This window comes from Coenobita brevimanus, chromosome 51, assembly GCF_032717465.1.
Source record: "Coenobita brevimanus isolate Jiangsu-jjx chromosome 51, ASM3271746v2, whole genome shotgun sequence".
Classification (NCBI taxonomy): Eukaryota; Metazoa; Arthropoda; class Malacostraca; order Decapoda; family Coenobitidae; genus Coenobita; species Coenobita brevimanus.
The window spans coordinates 36,497,198-36,517,119 of NC_137004.1; the positions used below are offsets into that span (position 1 = coordinate 36,497,198).

The window sequence follows — 19,922 nt, forward strand, 5'->3', positions numbered from 1 at the left end:
TCTGTCTGTCTACATATCTGCCTGTCTGAATATCTATCTACATCCATCCTTCTCCCGCCTGCAGGAGAGATAGACTACATCCACAAACACCCCACCCTACCCGGCGAACTCTATGGCGTCTTCCTCACTTCCACCCAGGCCAACGCTCAGATCACATCCATTGACCCATCCCCTGCCCTAGTGAGTGATTTCTTAGTGGATCTCTTGAGTAGTTTATCCTTTGTAAGTATGCGGAAAATGAGTTAAATCTTTTCACTGGATCTCTACGTTATCAGTGCAATACAAATCTCTGAATTCCTTCTTTCGTGGATATTTTAAAAATTGGGGGTGCGTTAAATAGCACAGTAGTTTCCATCCTGAAAGCTATGGTCCCTTAGGCGACATTGGTATTTCTTTGAGAGTCATGCTGTGTTCTTAGAATCTGGAGCCACGCTTTTTAGTATATTGGCTCTGTCAGCACACTTTTTAAGAGGCAATAGTTAGTATTCCGACACAGCCACTCATCTGCTTAGTGCCGTGTGTCACATCAGCAGCAGAATGACTCCGTAAGTTTCCACGCATAGACAGAGAAGCACACCAGCTTTAGTATTTGACGAAATGCTTTGTGTTACCAGGAGATATGCAAGAGGAAGAGGTGATTTGATTCGTCTCAGACCTGCACCAAAGTCTGTAATGAACTATGTGCAACTGATAAGAATCTTGAACTATTTCTTTCATTGAATCTTTATATGCTCAGTGCCACACTTTAAATTGCAGGCTATCTCTACTGTGGCAGATATCCATGGGTAGGGGAGTGTAGTTGCTTAACTATGATTTTTTTTTTTACTCCTTTGGTGTACTTAGTGCCATAATATATATTGCAGGCTATCCCCGGTGTAGTGGACTTCGTTGGTGTGGGTGATATCACTGGTGTTAACAAAATCAACTCCCTGTCATGGACCGACAATGTCCAACCCGTAAGTTGCTAATCATTTTATACTTCAGTTAAATAATGACTTGGAAAGTATGTGATTCAGGATGTTTTTGATAGCAGAATAGTTAAATTTAGTGTCTTTATCAAAGTGCGGTAGGCTGTTCAGATGGAGGAACTGTATCCACTTCTGGAACAACAGTGTATTGGGTTCCCAATAAATAACTTCCAAATGTGTGTGTAATCGGTTTAATTTAGTGTCAGATTGTACAACCATATAATCTGTTAGCATGACCTCATATCTTAAAAATTCAATTAAAGAAAGAAAGAATCAGAATCTGGAGCCTGTCTGCTTCTCAGATATCAAGGGAAGAAGGGTTGGGGTGAAGGGAGTAGTTTTAACCTAACCCCACCCCACGCCACCTATCCTCACAGGTGTTCCCTGAAGACCGGGTATCATACTACGGGCAGCCTCTAGGTCTGGTCTTGGCTACAGACAGGGGATCGGCCATCGCCGGAAAGAACGCCATTGTGGTTACCTACAGTGACATCCAGCCTCCTGTGTTGACCATTGAGCAGGCACTTCAGAATCCTCTCCCTCCTGGCCAGTTCACTCCAATCGTTGACGGCGACGTGGCTGGTAAGGACAGGACTGAATATGGCAGGGATGAACTGGGCTTGGCCGAGCAGGGAAAGGCCAGGTAGCACAGGGTGGCATAGGATAGGGTAGAGTGGAACAGGGTAGAAGAGGGCAGGGCAGGGCAAAGCAAGGAAGGGCAGGTCAAGGTGGAACAGAAGGGGACAGGGCAGGTATGCATACATTAATTAGGGCAGTGCTTCACAACGATTTTCACTTCACGGCACATAAGTCAGTTTATTGACTCCTTGCAGCACACTTAAAGAATGTCATGATAAATGTCAGAATAACAAAATTTTTATTTTTTGCAAACAAATTTTGAAACAAAAAGTGTACAGTACAATGTATTTAACACACATTTGGGGGGGAGGGGATTTTTTAGTGTTCATGGTATTTGAAAAAAGAAATGAAATAAAGATTATTCTGAATGCATGCAGAGATATGCATTTCTATATTCCTATGAGGTAATTATTGGAAATAATGTTTTTCATCAAATGAGAGTCGGGCAGTTTTTGCGACAAGGTTTTAATTGAACTTATGTAAAATTTGTATTTCCAGAGCTAAGATAAAAATATTCATTATAACTTTCTGTATTAATTACGAATAAAAATGATTTTTTTTTTTTTCAGAAGTAAATATTTCTGATCTCTTCACTGAAAATTAATGAAAAATTTATGATTGTTTTGAGGGACACAGGTGGTAGCCTAGAGCCTTCAGTTTTAACAACTGAGCAGGTCGTTCAGAATCACTTCACTCCTATTTCATACTCTACCTAACCATGTCCCCTCCCCCTTCAATGGTTCAGTTAGGCGTAACAGAGTAGAACAGGGCAGGATAGGGTATCTTAGTTTAGGACAGGGCAGGTTAGGATTAGACTGAGCAGTGTAGGTAAGGATGGGATTGATTATGATGAGAGCATGATTGGTTTGAGAGCTTAGGCGTTAGGGCAAGCTAGAGTAGGGTAGGGTGGGAATAATGTTTAAGCTAATGTGTGTGTGTGTGTGTGTGTGTGTGTGTGTGTGTGTGTGTGTGTGTGTGTGTGTGTGTGTGTGTGTGTGTGTGATATCTAACCTATAACTTTTACAATTTTCAGCTGGTTTTGCAGCTTCCACCACGATCGTCGAAGGCAGCATATTTAGGGGTGGCCAGTACCACTTCCACATGGAGAACCACGTAAGATTCTCTCTCTCTCTCTCTCTCACTCGTGTGGTTTTGGCTGTCAGAAAAAAAAAAAGAAGCATCATCATTTTTTCTCCCATACTGATATTACCTTTTTATAAGGATTTACCTAAGGGCACTGAACACCCAACAATATTTACCTGTTTTTTCTTTTTTTTTTCAACAACCTCCCTCAGGTGACTCTGGCCATTCCCACCGATGAAGGCGGGCTGGACGTGAAGTGCTCTTCCCAGTGGCTCTCAGAGACTCAGAGAGCCATTGCTCAAGTGACTGGACTCAAACATGGCGAGTGAGTAGTAGGTAGCTGTACTCTCTTACCCTAAGTTGGCCCACATTATCGTCATTTTGTAGCTTATTCCGCATAGCTTAGTGACAGGAAAAGACAGTTTTTGACTATGCATCCTTTACATGGCACTGTTTCATGTCTATCACCGTATTCTAGTGTTAATCTCTTATTACAACTCAACGCTGAAGATGAAGAGATGGTAGCTTTCGTCCAAGCTAGAATAAAAAGAGTACACAGAATGCTTAATTTACTGTCTTGGCCTCAAATTGCCATTTATCCATCTATAGTGCTGATGTGTAACGATATTGTAACACTGGAATATGATGCAATTCACTATTTTTTTTTTTTTAATGCAAGAAAGACGGAACCAAAGACCAGGAGCCCACAAGATTGTTCCCTCCAAGGAAAAACGAAAACAAGAAAACAGAGCCAAATTCAAGCTCCGTTCATTTCATTTCGCGATGCCCGTGTCACGGGGTTTTTATAATATCACGGTAATTTTGATATAAATGGTTAAATGTTATTTAAATTGATAATAATATTCAATAATATTGAAGAGCAGAGACAATGATTGTCTTGCTACATCAAGCAATGATTACTTTACGCTGCTTCTTCGCACGACTCTCTGAGAACGAGAATTTATAAACTTTCTCCACAGTACACAGCAGAGACTAATTACTCACAATTGCTGAATTACTGTACTGTTAGCCTCTGGAGAAAGTTACTTCACCCTTGACAATAAATAACTAATACTAATAACAATAATCAGGTCCTTGCTGATGCTTAACTCCTATGGCACAACGGATTTTAAGTTAATACAACAAGACTGGTCTAAGTACCAGTTATGAAAGCAAAACGTTTATGCAAGCTAGGAGCTATATGGGAAATAAGCTTAATAATGGAGAAATGAAACAAGATTTTACTTTAAGCTCAAGAAAGGAACTGTTAAATTTATTAATCACAAAAAATAAATTTAACGTTACAATTCAAATCAATTAAATGAGACGCACTCACTCACTCACGCAATAGCTAAATACTTATGCCTAGGAAAAACACCTTAACTAAGCTCTTAAAACTACAAAATACACAAAAGAAATACCAGTCGATGAATGCTATGTATCACCACTAAGGTGGGAGGACTGGATAACTGTCTCAGTGGAGCCTGGGTGCTAGCGACCTCTCACACTTCTTGGAGCACAGGACCTTCCTCCGTCACAGCAAACACAAGACTGAATTCAAATAATGTATGGGCAGGAAGCACGAGCCACCGGAAGAAGGCGTGGCTAACGGTTTATGCAAGCAGAGGCGAACGATAAAGAAACAATTGTATCGCTCAGTAGCGCACTTAGTGACGTGCATTAAATCGGTCACTCCTGAAAGTGACGAATGATTTGAAAAGTATACCCCGAAATGGAGAGAGAACGGTTAACTGAGCGATACACAGTGAGTTTTCCACTAATAGTTCGTGGCTTCTCACAAAAAGGAAATGTCGCGAATTGATTCGTGACATTACGCCCCATGAAAATTAAATCTTTCTTCCTTCAGAAGAAAGATTTCAATATACATATATATAAATCCTAACTCAGTCACACAAGATTCACACTGTGGTGTGTGTGCTATCCTGCTACAGGAGAAAGTCGCAGTCGCCAGTGAGCGAAAAAACCTCGTATTTACGTTAATAGAAGCAAGCTTGAGGGAAAAACTCCGTGACGACTGTGAAAATCCTGTACTCAGGTCAAACTGAGCGAAAATTCGCTACATTTACACTGACAACTAATTGTTGTGTAGCGTGGTGTATGTAATACACGGTGTAGGTGTGACAGTTGTAGTGTAACTGTACCTACGTGTAAAATGACAGTAAATAATATGGCGGCAATGCAGAAGGCAGAGGAGAAGAGGCAGCAGCGTGCGGCAGATGATCAGCTGGTCCGCACAGCAAAACTGCTACACCCATTGCTGAACCTGCAAAACCAATTAAGGTGGAGCATCAAAAGTGTCAATGAGACAAAATTCTTATTATGTTACAATTACTCTCTCTGGCTAGCAGTCAGTACATGCTATGAAAAGTACACTCGAGGTCGCCATTAATTTTAGCACACGATTATGATCGGCAAGTTGAGAATCCCTGTGCAAACTCGGGTCTTCCATAGCCTCGAACCGCACACGGGTCCTCAACCTACAGTACTTATATTAATATCGGAGAGCTGAGAAACCTTGTGCAAACTTGGGTCTTCCATAGCCTCAAGTCGCCTCTGCAGAGTTCTCACTTCCCCCTTAACCTACAATACAACACTTATATTAGTACCGGAAAGCTGAGAATCCTCGTGCAAACTTGGGTCTTCCATAGCCTCAAGTCGCCTCTGCGGAGTTCTCTCTCCCTTAACCTACAATACAATACTTATATTAGTACCGGAAAGCTGAGAATCCTTGTGCAAACTTGGGTCTTCCATAGCCTCAAGTCGCCTCTGCGGAGTTCTCACTTCCCCCTTAACCTACAATACAACACTTATATTAGTACCGGAAAGCTGAGAATCCTCGTGCAAACTTGGGTCTTCCATAGCCTCAAGTCGCCTCTGCGGAGTTCTCTCTCCCCCTTAACCTACAATACAATACTTATATTAGTACCGGAAAGCTGAGAATCCTTGTGCAAACTTGGGTCTTCCATAGCCTCAAGTCGCCACTGCGGAGTTCTCTCTCGAACTTCCCCCTTAACCTACAGTACTTCTATTAGTACCGGGAAGCTGAGAATCCTTATGCAAACTTGGGTCTTCCATAGCCTCAAGTCGCCTCTCAACTTCCCCCTTAACTTACGGTACATATATTAGTACCGGGAAGCTGAGAATCCTTATGCAAACTTGGGTCTTCCATAGCCTCAAGTCGCCTCTCAACTTCCCCCTTAACTTAAGGTACATAATATGCATGTACAGGCCCTGGACATACTGTGTCCTGTGGGGCCAATGGGCGAGACATCAGGTCTGCACCCACTTCACCACTACCCTGTCTCTCAACTGACTCAGAGATTACAGGTGTGGTTATGAACGGCACAGGAAGGACATGTCCCTGATCAGTGGTGATACTTTGGCACACACTGCAGGAACGGACAAAACTGTCTATGTCTCGTCCCATCCCTGGCCAGAAAAAGTCAGCTCGGATACGGCCCTGGGTCTTCCTTTTGCCCAGGTGACCTCCTGAGGCTGGACAATGACCCCATTGTAACACTGCTGGGCGGTACTTGGCGGGAACGACAAACTGCAGTCGAACCTCGCCCTCGGGTGTTCGTGACTCACGGTAGAGCCGTCCTTGTTTGCGAAGGAACTTGGCTCGACCTCCCGTGAATACTTAATCACTCGACCCTTTTGTTTATTCCGCACGGCAGCAAGTGTCGGGTCAGAATGTTGTTCTTGTACAACAAGTTGACTGCACATCAGATCTTGCGGCGATTCAATGATCACTGGGGTGACACAGTCTGCAGCCTCAGTCATGGCTCGTGTCACCGCAGCAGCCGAAGTCTGAGTAGCGCCATTGGAGCAACTATCCTTGACTCCATTAATATTGCCTACTATTAAGTCAAATAGAGGCTCTGGCATGACAACTGCAAGTGTCATACCAGTATAAAATGGAGATGCCACCTGGATACATGCCTCAGGGAACAATCTCACTGATCCATCAATAAGGCTTACATGGATCTGTCGACCTGTATACTGCTCAGGCCGAACTAGACTCTGCTTGACAGAGCAACCTGAGGAACCATTATCTCTCAGGACCTTCACAGGAATGCCTCCCACAAACCCTGGCTGAACAAGGAAGGTACTGTCACCTGTGGGAGGGCCTGTGGAGGAAGCAGCTAGCCACTCATGAGGCTGCTGAATTGATGCGGCAAACATTGTGCCTTGAAGGTTATATTGGGGAGATGGAACATTGGCCATCTGTGGAGGGGGGTTCACTGTCACTGTGGGACTAGTGAACTGTGGGGAAGTACCCACACTGGTAGGGACGTGACCACCGTGCTGCTGCTGAGGAATGAAGGCTGCATTTGCTTCCTGCCTCTTTTGAGCTGGTGGTGAAAAAGTTTGTCCCGACGGTCGGTTGCGTGGCTGATACTGCTGCTGGTTAGGGTACTTGTTGTACCGCTTCCACTCAGGTTTCTGAGTGTTTTGCCCCTGGTCCTTCCACTGCGGTTTTGGACCTTGCTCATTACTCTGAGAACGGCCTTGGTGCTGGGATTCAGTCTGAGACGGCTTCCCAGACTTGGCAGTATCTTTTCTGCTCCAGGTGTTTTGCTTACGAGGTTGATACCCGTATGCAGTAAAGAATGCGTCAGCCTTCTCTGCCATTTGGCTGGCATCTTTCACCTGGCAGATCTTAAGCTGTGCTATGAGCTCAGCAGGCCACGACCTCTCTAGCTGTGTACGCAGCATAAGGTCAATTATCCCCTCACGCGTGGAAGGAGTTTCATCTTTCTCCATCCACTCATTTAAATAAGCTGTGAGACGATCAAGGAACTGAACAGCTGTCTCCTTGTCTTGGAGACGAGCTCGCATGAACTGAACTTTGGCGTCGTCTACTGTGAGACCATACGCCTTAATGAGTGCAGCTTTCATCATCTCATATGTGAGATTGTCTCCACGAATTCTGTGGAGAATATCGAGGGCAGGGCCCTCAAATAAACTAAGAAATTGGATCCGCTTAGCTGCCTCATCCAGTTGATACATGTCTGCCATGTCCTCAAAACGAGCTATGTACGGCTCGATTCGCTCGCTTTCCTTGTATGAAGGAAGCTTGATGCGTGGGGTCGCCAGGACATGTGCAGGAAGAACGCTCGTGGAGCTTGGACCAACTGCACCAGACGTGTCTGAAGCCAAGGAATCTCGCTTGAGCTTCAGCACTTCAAGTTCATGTTCTCGTTCTTTGTCTCGTTGTTCACGCTCGTATTCGCGCTGTTCTCGCTCGTGTTCGCGCTGTTCTCGCTCTTTTTCCAACTCGAGCTCGCGTTGTTTCTGCTCGTATTCGCGCTCTTTCTCACGCTGCTCTTGTTCATATGCACGCTCTCTTTCACGTTGTTCGCGCTGTTCTCGCTCGTATTCGCGCTGAATCTTACGCTCTTCACGAGCATCATTCTCGCGCTGCTGCTCCTGATTATGCCGTGAGAGTATATACTCTTTAATTTCGGTTGGGTCCGAAAGACCCATTTCTTTGGCTTCCTGTAAAAATACAGTAGTAGCCATTTCGCTAATTTATGAAGCAAACCGAAATTGAGTACTGACTGCTTAGCGACGAATACTAATAAACAAAAATATAGAGTACAGACACAAGCTACTGGTGACCAGTCTTATCCAGTTAACTGGCAAAGAATAAATCAAAAATGTAAATGACTGGGAAGACTCAATAATAAACACAATGGTACGGCGACTTCCCAGAAGCGAATAAAATCGTCTGGCGTTACCAAAAATAAACTAGAGTTAAGTACTCTATTGATTAATAAAGCAAAAATTCACTTGCTAAATCAACGGTAACCACCAGTAAACTTGTGCCTATAAACTTTAATAATAAATACCTAAATATGAATGAGTGAGCACTATCTCGTGAATAGCTTTATAGCTAGGAGTTAATATCCTGGAATGAGGTCGCCAATTGTCACGGGGTTTTTATAATATCACGGTAATTTTGATATAAATGGTTAAATGTTATTTAAATTGATAATAATATTCAATAATATTGAAGAGCAGAGACAATGATTGTCTTGCTACATCAAGCAATGATTACTTTACGCTGCTTCTTCGCACGACTCTCTGAGAACGAGAATTTATAAACTTTCTCCACAGTACACAGCAGAGACTAATTACTCACAATTGCTGAATTACTGTACTGTTAGCCTCTGGAGAAAGTTACTTCACCCTTGACAATAAATAACTAATACTAATAACAATAATCAGGTCCTTGCTGATGCTTAACTCCTATGGCACAACGGATTTTAAGTTAATACAACAAGACTGGTCTAAGTACCAGTTATGAAAGCAAAACGTTTATGCAAGCTAGGAGCTATATGGGAAATAAGCTTAATAATGGAGAAATGAAACAAGATTTTACTTTAAGCTCAAGGAAAAGAACTGTTAAATTTATTAATTACAAAAAATAAATTTAACGTTACAATTCAAATCAATTAAATGAGACGCACTCACTCACTCACGCAATAGCTAAATACTTACGCCTAGGAAAAACACCTTAACTAAACTCTTAAAACTAGGAAATACACAAAAGAAATACCAGTCGATGAATGCTATGTATCACCACTAAGGTGGGAGGACTGGATAACTGTCTCAGTGGAGCCTGGGTGCTAGCGACCTCTCACACTTCTTGGAGCACAGGACCTTCCTCCGTCACAGCAAACACAAGACTGAATTCAAATAATGTATGGGCAGGAAGCACGAGCCACCGGAAGAAGGCGTGGCTAACGGTTTATGCAAGCAGAGGCGAACGATAAAGAAACAATTGTATCGCTCAGTAGCGCACTTAGTGACGTGCATTAAATCGGTCACTCCTGAAAGTGACGAATGATTTGAAAAGTATACCCCGAAATGGAGAGAGAACGGTTAACTGAGCGATACACAGTGAGTTTTCCACTAATAGTTCGTGGCTTCTCACAAAAAGGAAATGTCGCGAATTGATTCGTGACAGCCCGGATGCACTGCGTTTGAAAAACTGGAGATCATAGGCAGCAGGAAATACAGACAGAGGGAAAGGGTTCCAGAGTTGACCCGTTGAATATATGCAGGACTGGGAGCAACTCTTGCTTTATAAAGTTGGACAGAAAAAGGATGAGAGTTTGTTGCTAGACGGGTGTTATGCTTCCGCAGTAGTGGTTATAATCATCACGATCACTATTCCTGTGACATCCGGACTCGAAGGAACCACAAAGTATTTCCATGCTTTGATTAATACACTGTTAATTTGTAATACATCCCAGTACATTCTAACTTATCATAATCACTCGACCTTAACTAAACCTGAGCCACCGCAATCGATTTCTCTCACTCCAGTGCGCTCTTGTTTACTCTTAATTTACCTCCAAGTCACCCGTATTCGCCCAGTTCACCTCCGTCCGCCGAAATACACTCCTACCTCACCCCAGTTTACCCAAAACCGCTCTTATCTCGCCCCAGGCCTCCCAGATCTGCTCTTAACTCATCCTAGTCCACTCTGATCCATTCTCAACACACTTCTTTTCACCTTACCTGCTTATTCACCTCAGTTAACTTTATTCCGCTCATCTCCACATCAGTCGAACTTGATGTGTCATAGCTCAAGCTAACTCATTCTTAACTCATCCCAGTCCTCTCTAACCATCAGAGTGGAAGTATGTTGAAGTATAAATTAGGATCCATTTTAATTTAATTTATCCATAATCACACTAGTCCACTTTAGCTTACACAGTTCATCCTAGGTCACCCAAACTCGCCCCAATTCACAGTGTGCCCATGTCCTGCAAAGGTATGGTAAGAGAATTCAACCCCAGATTCCATTTAAGCACCAGTCCATATAAATCCGCAGCAGCTCTTCCCAGTCAATCCTAATCGACAGCAATTCACCCTAACTAGCCCCATTCTATCCCAATCCTCAGCGTGCACGTGTCCTGCAAGCGGATGGGAGGAGCATTCGGTGCCAAGATCGACCAGTGCAACATGGTGGCGACCGCGGTGGGTCTGGCTGCACACAAAACAAGGAGGCCAGTCAGAGTCCAGCTTGACCTGCACACCAACATGACCATGATAGGCGGCAGGGAACCACACGTCTGCAACTACAAGGTTTGAGGAGATATGAACTGTGATTCTCTAAGATTTTTGGAGCCCTGTCTCTGTAATATAGAACCCTTCATCTGCAGCTAGAAGGTTTTGGGAGATTTGTTCTGGGTAAGTCCCCCGCTAATACCAATACATCAGTCCTATATGAGACAGCCCTAGCATGTATTCAGTATGGACGATGGGTGTTAGCGCCGAAGTGGTGACATGTACAGGTGTGCGGTACGTAGGAGGACTACTGGGCCTTGAAATCAGGCTGTGAAGCCTATGCCCAGAGTCGGTCACATACAAAAAAAAAAAAAAAAAAAAAAAAAAGAAGTAACAGAATAACTCATCCCAAAATCCAGTATATTTACCATATGAATTATATTTCCTCTCGTAATCCTCAAGTCATTAACACACAAGGTATAACATAGAAAAAAAGTAGGGAGAGTTGAGCAGTGTATTATCCCTCTCTTGTAATTTCTGTATTTTGAAATCCCACTCTACAAGATTTGGAAATATATGTGGTGGTGGTATAGCTGTTTGGGTTGCATTTCCTGTGCAACTATAAGGTTTGGTACTTAGCGCCGTAGCCATAGGAGTGGCCAGGATGGCCCTTACCACTCCTGAAATATGCCTGTCCGTCGGGTGGCCACCTCAAATTTTTGAAAGGATACCTTCGAATTCCCCAAAAGAGTTTTCTTTGGGACACATCTCAGTAAGTTTGGCCGTCCCTTCTTCACCTCATTTTAGAATCCTTGACACGCCCCTGTTACTAATATCTGTTATTCTAATATTCTCGGTTTAGTAGCTCCCATCTTGTAACAAGAAGCTCTTCATCTGCAGTTATGGCCAATTTGTGCATTAACTTCCTTGATTTAAAAGCAGTTTCATTTATGGTTGCAATTTTTTTATTATTTCTTCGATCTGTCGTCTATAACTACAGTGTTTATTTGCGTCGTGAGGGTATCCTTAACACTGTGATGAGGAAATTTTCAACTACAGTTACAAAATTATATAATGAATATGTTATAAGGTTTCTTTTGGAGTAATTTCCCCAACTGTACTTACTCAATCCAGTTTTGAGCTCAAATCAGTTCTTACTGCATTATGTTTGACTGAGTATTTATTGCCTGTAGGTGTGAATGAGGCCCTTTCAGGCTTGAGTTGCGCATAATTTTACCCATTAACTCATGATCCCGATGAAAGCTTAATATTTTTGCTACCCGTAAATTATGAAACTTCATCCGTATATCCTAATCATCTGCTCGATCAGACGGACTGGGGTTAAGCAACAACCCAAATCTTCAGCTTCAAGAGCATGGAAAGTTTGTGAGACCAAGAAATATTTGTTTTCGAGTGCACTTTTTATCATTCCCTCAGCTCCATCACATAGTAACTAGCCACTCACTATTTCCCACCCCTGTCATCTTTCTCCATCCATCATTCACCAAGTCCCTAACTTTCCTACCACTCCCCAGGTGGGTGTTGATGACGCTGGATTGCTACAGGCCATCCAGGCAACTATAATCTCAGATTCAGGGTACGCTGCCATCGACATCAGTGCCTCCTCCGCCGCCGAGACCCTGCGAAATTGCTGTTACTCCTGTCCCAACTGGGAGATCACACCCCAGTTTGTGCTCACCAACACCGCCATTACTACCTGGTGCCGCGGCCCTGGTAAGTGGTACTATGGAACCATCTGAGAACTCGTGTTCCAAGGTGGAACAGTGTATCTCTCTTGTGAATTGTGTCATTGTTAAAAGTACAGAGGTATTACAAGTCAGAGGTTTAAATCTCGAGTGGCTTAATTTCAGTGGGCAAGGAATTTCTGTTTTTGTTTCCTGAATAGATAGGGAGATAGTTTTTTTTTTTTTTTTTTTTTCAGTGTAAGATAAAAAAAATTCTACTCAGGAATCTCTATTACCACGTACGGATGGGTACAATGAAATGTGTATAAACAAGAATGGTGAAAAAACTTAATGGAGATACATCCACTCAGGTACCTTAAATCCAAACAAGTTGTGCTGGTGGTACTGTGAAAAGAAAATATTAAAGAAAATATTCACATTGGTTGAGAACACAGCTTCCTAGTGAGAACCAAAATGAATTAAAAAGGTAAACATCAGAGTATACTACTTTACATATCTACTATGCAAACAGTTAGAGTTTATATAGTGAACTGGATAAGCTGAGGACCTTTATTAGTACGCAAAAAAATCGATATTGTCGCTTTTGGTGAACTATGGATAAGCACAGAGACTCGGGATTATTATTATTATTATTTTTACCGATAACCAAATTCAGGGTTACAATATATTTTAATCAATCTGATAAGAAAGTGGAATGGGGTTGTTATTTACGTTCAAAAGACATTAACCTGTTGTGGCAAAACACACATTAGCGTAATTAAGAATACGTAGAGTGTCTGGGTTGAAATTAGTAACAGCAGGGACGCATTAGTCTTAGGAGCTATTTACAGATAACTAAAGTTAAATATAGTACAGTAGTTGATAAATACCTTTGGGGAGAAAATTAGAGAGAGATATACTCCAGTCTTCATAATAATTGACCCTGGGGATTTTAATTTTCCCAGGACAGACTAGGAAAATCATGCATGAGATGGAGAGTTAGAGGATTTTTTTTAAGTAACAGTCCAGGACAGACTCCTCTTTCAGTGTATTAGGGAGCCAACTGAAGGGATTTATATACTTGAACTGTTTCCTCTGGTAAGGGAAATTTCATAGCAGTATAGAAGATGGCAAACAACTTGGTCGTAGCGATCATAATAAAAATAGGTTAATATTTAGTATGAATGATAACCCGAAAGAAAACAGGTAAGCTGTCCCCAATTTCTGCCTAAGTAATTGCAAAGTATTAAGAGATTGTTATAGAAATGAAGTCCAGAGAGAGAATCTCGGGGAAGGTGAAGTCAGGGATCAAAGTGAGGTCAGGGATGGGAAAAAGAGTTCAGGTTAATGAGGTAAGTTCGGATCAGATATTATGACTCCGGTTAGTGAGAAATACTGTACAGTGATTTCGTAGCTGAACATACATACTGTAGAGGCCAGGAGAGATTAATCACTTCACAGACATTTTAGTGAGTAGTTCAAGCCCGAGATTATTGAATAACAGATTGAGATTTATTATAAGTCAAGAAAAAATGAAAAATGAAAAAGGTAAGAGGAACACTTACATACTTACTACTTCTTTTAGAAAGGGAGGGAAATAAATGGATTAGGAATGCTAAGCGAAATCATGAAATTAAATTTGCTAGTGAATATAAAAGTAGTTATTTTCCTTTTTACCGCATCAAAAATATATAATAAGACAGAATTACTTAGAGCAGAGTCTGGTACTGTCACAGAGGAAGACAGAGAAAGTCTCTCTCTCTCTCTCTCTCTCTCTCTCTCTCTCTCTCTCTCTCTCTCTCTCTCTCTCTCTCTCAACTATCAATACTTTGACAGGTGTCGTAGAAGGAATTTTCTTCATCGAGAACATTATGGACCACGTAGCCACAGCACTGGGCATGGACCCCCTGGAGTTCCGTCAGAAGAACCTCATCCAGGACGGCGCCAACGTGGGAGTCGCCAAGCAGATGATGCCCTTGAGGAGTCGACTGGCTGCCATGAGTGAGGCTTGGCTTGAGTTGGGTTGGCTTGGGTGAACTGGCTGAGTTTGGTTAAATATGGTTCATAGATTGGGTGAGACTTGGCTTTGGTTGAGTTGGCTTGGGTTTGCAGGAGGTACGCTTCGAAAACTTGACGCTTGGTTTGAGCAGGGTAGACTTGAGAGGATTTGGTTGGATTAGTTGGATATGGGTTGAGCTGCATTAGGTTGGAATAGGCTGGGCTAAGTTTAAGTAGGTTGGATTGGGTTGAGTTAGGTTGTGTTTGAGTGAGTTTGTCTGGGTATGCCTGACTTCGATTAAGTTGGGCTGAATTAAGTTTAATTAGATTAAGCTGGTCTAGATTTTGTATGTGAGTGAGATTGAGTTGACACTATTTAGAAAGATCCAGGAAGCTTTTGGTCGAGCACCTGTGTGCCGCGGCACACTGGTTCCAGAACACTGGCTTAGAGGACTGGATTGGGTTTGCTTGGTGTATGTTGTTGGGGTTAGGTATGGATGATTTAGGCTGGGTTGACCTGAATTGATTAGACTGAGCTGGCGATGTAGGAAACTTTAATAAATTTGTCTGTATATCAGCTTAAATGCTTGTCTGTCTGTCTGTTTCTCTGCCTGTGTGTGTGTGTGTGTGTGTGTGTGTGTGTGTGTGTGTGTGTGTGTGTGTGTGTGTGTGTGTGTGTGTGTGTGTGTGTGTGTGTGTGTGTGTGTGTGTGTGTGTGTGTGTGTGTGTGTGTGTGTGTGTGTGTGTGTGTGTGTGTGTGTGTGTGTGTGTGTGTGTGTGTGTGTGTGTGTGTGTGTGTGTGTGTGTGTGTGTGTGTGTGTGTGTGTGTGTGTGTGTGTGTGTGTGTGTGTGTGTGTGTGTGTGTGTGTGTGTGTGTGTGTGTGTGTGTGTGTGTGTGTGTGTGTGTGTGTGTGTGTGTGTGTGTGTGTGTGTGTGTGTGTGTGTGTGTGTGTGTGTGTGTGTGTGTGTGTGTGTGTGTGTGTGTGTGTGTGTGTGTGTGTGTGTGTGTGTGTGTGTGTGTGTGTGTGTGTGTGTGTGTGTGTGTGTGTGTGTGTGTGTGTGTGTGTGTGTGTGTGTGTGTGTGTGTGTGTGTGTGTGTGTGTGTGTGTGTGTGTGTGTGTGTGTGTGTGTGTGTGTGTGTGTGTGTGTGTGTGTGTGTGTGTGTGTGTGTGTGTGTGTGTGTGTGTGTGTGTGTGTGTGTGTGTGTGTGTGTTTGTGTGTGTGTGTGTGTGTGTGTGTGTGTGTGTGTGTGTGTGTGTGTGTGTGTGTGTGTGTGTGTGTGTGTGTGTGTGTGTGTGTGTGTGTGTGTGCGTGTTTCCTTCATCAGTCTATCTAACACAACTCCTCATTTCCAGACCCCCAAAGCATTCCATCCCAGGTCCACATCCCCCGGAACCTGATCAACGACATGATCAATCAAATCCTGGTCACGGCCGAGGTGGAGACACGCAAGGCAGAGATTGCTACCTTCAACCAGGTCAGTAAGAAAAAATATATACTCTGATATTCCACATAGCCTACATTATCTTTGTTAAGCTTTCGTTATCTCATCATTATCACTGGGAGCGTCCTGGTTTATGCAGTTCAGATATATTAGGCAAGGTGGCTAATGGTTCTTCCCAGAGCGGCATCATACAGGTAATAAGCCAACTACCCATTATTCTGTACTTAGTCTTGTTAAGGCTAGTGACTGTTGCCCTCCATTTTCTTTAACTTCCATAATGATGAGGATTGCTTTCCATTTTGACTGATTGCCTGACTGACTGATTTACTGACTTATGGATGCTGCCCCCCCCCCTCTCTCTCTCTTTCTCTCTCTCTCTCTCTCTGTCTCAATGGAAGAGCGTTTACTTTTGCCTGACAACCAGATTTACGTTTGGATTGTGATGCTCTTCCTTCCCCCTGTCCAGAACAACCTGTGGAAGAAGAAAGGACTGTCTGTGATGCCTCAGCTGTACCCATACGCTATCCCGAGTGTCTACCCCTTCGCCTCCCTCGTGTCAGTCAACGCAGCGGATGGTTCTGTCACTATCTCACATGGCGGAATGGAGTCTGGTCAGGGGCTCAACACTAAGGTCGGTCCAGGGCAGGGATGGCACGGCAGGGCAAAGTAAGGAAGAGAGACCGAGGACAAGGAAGGGTAGGGTGGGTTCGATCAGTATAATACATCGGTTTGGAGTCTGATCAGGTCTCAGCATTAAGATTAATCAAAGGCAGGGCAGAACTGAGCAGGGTAGGGAAGGGAAGGGAAGAGAAAAATAGAGTACAGAAGGTAAAGGATGAATAGGGCAGGACATGATAAAGCAGGGTGTGATAGGGCAGTGCAGGACAAGTCAGAGCAGAGTAGGATATGATGGGACAGGGAAAAAAGATGTCAGAGTAAAAAACAGGGGGAACTAATGGAATGACAGGATGAGGGAAAGGAAGAGCGGGAAAATTGAGATTGTATTCTAACTTAAGCTACCCAAATCTAATCAAACCTGAATTAACCTAACCTAATTATCTTAAACCTAAACTAAGTTAAGCAAACCCAGACTTATCTAACGTAACCTGACCTAACCTAACGTAATCTAATCTAATACATACACTTTCAGGTTGCCCAGATAGCAGCTAAGGAACTGGGCGTCCCTTTGAACTCAATCACCCTCGTGGCCAATAATTCACACGCCAATGCCAATAGCCAAGTCACTGGCGGCTCCTATGGCTCAGACGTAGCCGGATACGTAAGTCTTTACCGGACACGTTTTAGTGCTCGTTTTAGGGGTGATCTGTGTTTTTATGCAGAAAAATTTAAGCTAAAATGCGGACACATACACACACACACACACACACACACACACACATACACAAACCTTTCTAACCTCTAAATCAGCGGTTCCCAAACTGGGGGCCATGGCCCCCTTGCGGGCCATATATCAGAATGTAGGGGGCCATAACCTGAACCGAAGGAGTCTAGCGAGTTGGTAGTCAGTGGAGAGAACTTACACAGGTTCAGTACAGGTTTGTGCAATGCCTTGCTGCCAGACACATAAGTAATACGTCCTTTTTTTTTTTTTTTTTTTTTTTGCCTGTGTAATTACCTTTTTTTTATCTGATTCTGTGTTGTTGACATAAAATAAGGGATAGAGATGTATTAGGGGAGTAGATAATTTAACTCAATCTCATTCTAAGGCTTCCTAAACTATGGATTCTGTATGATAACCTGGTCTTGAATCTTGAGTATCAGCAAGGATGTCCACATTTTTCAGTTAACTATCCAGCCACAGTTGCAACATTGATCACCGTGTGCGCCTCCCCATATAATCAGTTTGTGCCCACCTGTGAATACTTCAATAATTATATATATATATATATATATATATATATATATATATATATATATATATATATATATATAAGATTCAGCTAAGACAAAATGCACATTTCTTTATTAATACTTAACAAAAGAGAAAATAACAAATGGAATCAATAAAATTACAGGATTTGTTAGAGTGATTTTTATATGGACATGATGAGTGTAGGACTGTAGTGTAGACAGTCACTGTAGTCATGGGTTATGGTTGGGGAATGGGGGCCATGGACAAGGATCATGTATGAAAAGTGGGTAACGACCAGAAAAAGTTTGGGAACCACTGCTCTAAATCAAACTTTCACATATTTCTAAACTTTACTTCACTCTGCCGTGCTTTTTGTCCCCAGGTCAAGCTCACCCCTTCACTAGCTTCCTTCTCACATATTTTATACTTCTAAATCTAATTCTTCCAACTTTCTAACCTCTGTCAAGCTCTCTCACCCTTCTAACCCTCTAAATCAGACTCACCCCCTTTCCAACCAACGTATCACACACTCCAGCCTTCCTGACTTTTAAATTAGACACGCACTCTTCAGACCTCATCAAATTTCCCTTCTTTCTAACCTCCATATCTACTCTTCCACAGTCCTAACTTCAAAATCAAACTCCCGAACGTTTCTAACCACAAAATAAACCCCCTTATCTTTCTAACTTCAAACTCTCTCACTCTTCTAAACTCTGAAGAAAACAATGTCCCCTTTCTAAACTTTAAGGTAAACTCTTCCATCATTCCAATATCAAAATCAAAGTCTCTCACCCTTTTAATCTCAAAATGTCTCTTCTAGAACGTTGGCGAGGCTTGTAAGATGATAAAGGCGCGTATTGAGGCTCTGAAGAAGGAGAAGGGGCTGACAAAGGCGACCTGGGGAGAGTCAGTCCTTCAGGCTTTCCTCAACGGCGTGGACATCTCTCAACGCTTTGTGTAAGAGAGAAAGAGAGAACGTGTGTGTGTGTGTGTGTGTGTGTGTGTGTGTGTGTGTGTGTGTGTGTGTGTGTGTGTGTGTGTGTGTCTGTCTGTCTGTCTGTCTGTCTGTCTGTCTGTCTGTCTGTATGGGTTGTGTGTTTGTGTGTGCGCGTATGCTTCTGCGTGTTTGTGCGTGCTTTGCGCATGTTTGTTTTAGTGACGGAATAAGTTGAAAGCTAGTTAATGAGTCAAGAACGTTCATTACTTAGAAAATAACAGCCAGTTAGTTAGAGATTTAGAGAATTAAAGAGTTTTAGATATACAGAGTAGTAAACCAACACATAAACAAATGGCCCCATACACCCATACACTTCACAGCTTGGGCACTTATTCAGTCTTATTAGTACTGGGATATTCTGGACTTGTTATTCACGACTTTTGTGATGGTATTAGGTGAGTTGTTTTTATGACAAGTGGAAAAGAAGTTAAGGCACTTTTAACCCCATGTGTTTGGGAGACGTTTCTTCCTTTCGGCAAGTCCAATCCATCTTCGCTTACTGGCTCCCACTACTTTTGCAATATCACTAGTGTCGAATCTCCCTTGTAGCACACTACTCTCTGTTGCCATTCAGTGATGCCCTACTCATCTAACTCAACATTCACCTTTAAGTGTGTTCCAGTTTGTTTATATACTCTTCTTTCACCGGGAAAATTTCACTGTCATATTCTTTTGTGCGAAAGTAGAGCCTCGTTGTTTCTTTACGCACACTTCAACCATATGACAGATAATGTAAAATTCCCCTTCCTCTCTCCAACAGGAACGGACCAGATGAAATCAACAGCTACGCTATCTTTGGGGTGGCGTGTACAGAGGTTGAACTAGATGTACTTACTGGACAGTTCGTGGTAAGTGTGTGTGTGTGTGTGTGTGTGTGTGTGTGTGTGTGTGTGTGTGTGTGTGTGTGTATGTGTGTGTGTGTATGTGTGTGTGTGTGTGATAATATGTTGTGATTCCAATATCATTATGAACTGGCCTTTATTGCATAACTTGCTTCATACAGGTGACTCGAGCAGACATCTTAGAGGATGCTGGCAACAGCCTGAGCCCACTGGTAGATATCGGGCAGATTGAGGGCGGGTTCGTGATGGGTCAAGGACTTGTTACCACAGAGAGCATCTTGTATGACCCCACCACTGGAGAGAAAGTCACCAACAGCACTTGGGTGAGAGTTTTTTTTTATTTTTTT

At 42.8% G+C, this 19,922-nt stretch overlaps 1 protein-coding gene across 1 annotated transcript in view; it reads left to right on the forward strand.

Annotated features, from left to right (window-relative positions):
* Positions 1 to 19,922, forward strand: part of LOC145400214 (xanthine dehydrogenase-like) — a 38,161-nt gene that overhangs the window by 13,794 nt on the left and 4,445 nt on the right. Inside the window, exons 15-28 of the mRNA XM_080272729.1 lie at positions 65 to 180; positions 864 to 956; positions 1,346 to 1,550; positions 2,641 to 2,720; positions 2,903 to 3,015; positions 10,631 to 10,814; positions 12,272 to 12,470; positions 14,258 to 14,422; positions 15,775 to 15,896; positions 16,330 to 16,494; positions 17,014 to 17,142; positions 18,557 to 18,693; positions 19,494 to 19,581; positions 19,737 to 19,898. Of these exons, the coding sequence (XP_080128855.1) occupies positions 65 to 180; positions 864 to 956; positions 1,346 to 1,550; positions 2,641 to 2,720; positions 2,903 to 3,015; positions 10,631 to 10,814; positions 12,272 to 12,470; positions 14,258 to 14,422; positions 15,775 to 15,896; positions 16,330 to 16,494; positions 17,014 to 17,142; positions 18,557 to 18,693; positions 19,494 to 19,581; positions 19,737 to 19,898 (1,958 nt within the window). The remainder of the gene's footprint in view (positions 1 to 64; positions 181 to 863; positions 957 to 1,345; positions 1,551 to 2,640; positions 2,721 to 2,902; positions 3,016 to 10,630; positions 10,815 to 12,271; positions 12,471 to 14,257; positions 14,423 to 15,774; positions 15,897 to 16,329; positions 16,495 to 17,013; positions 17,143 to 18,556; positions 18,694 to 19,493; positions 19,582 to 19,736; positions 19,899 to 19,922) is intronic.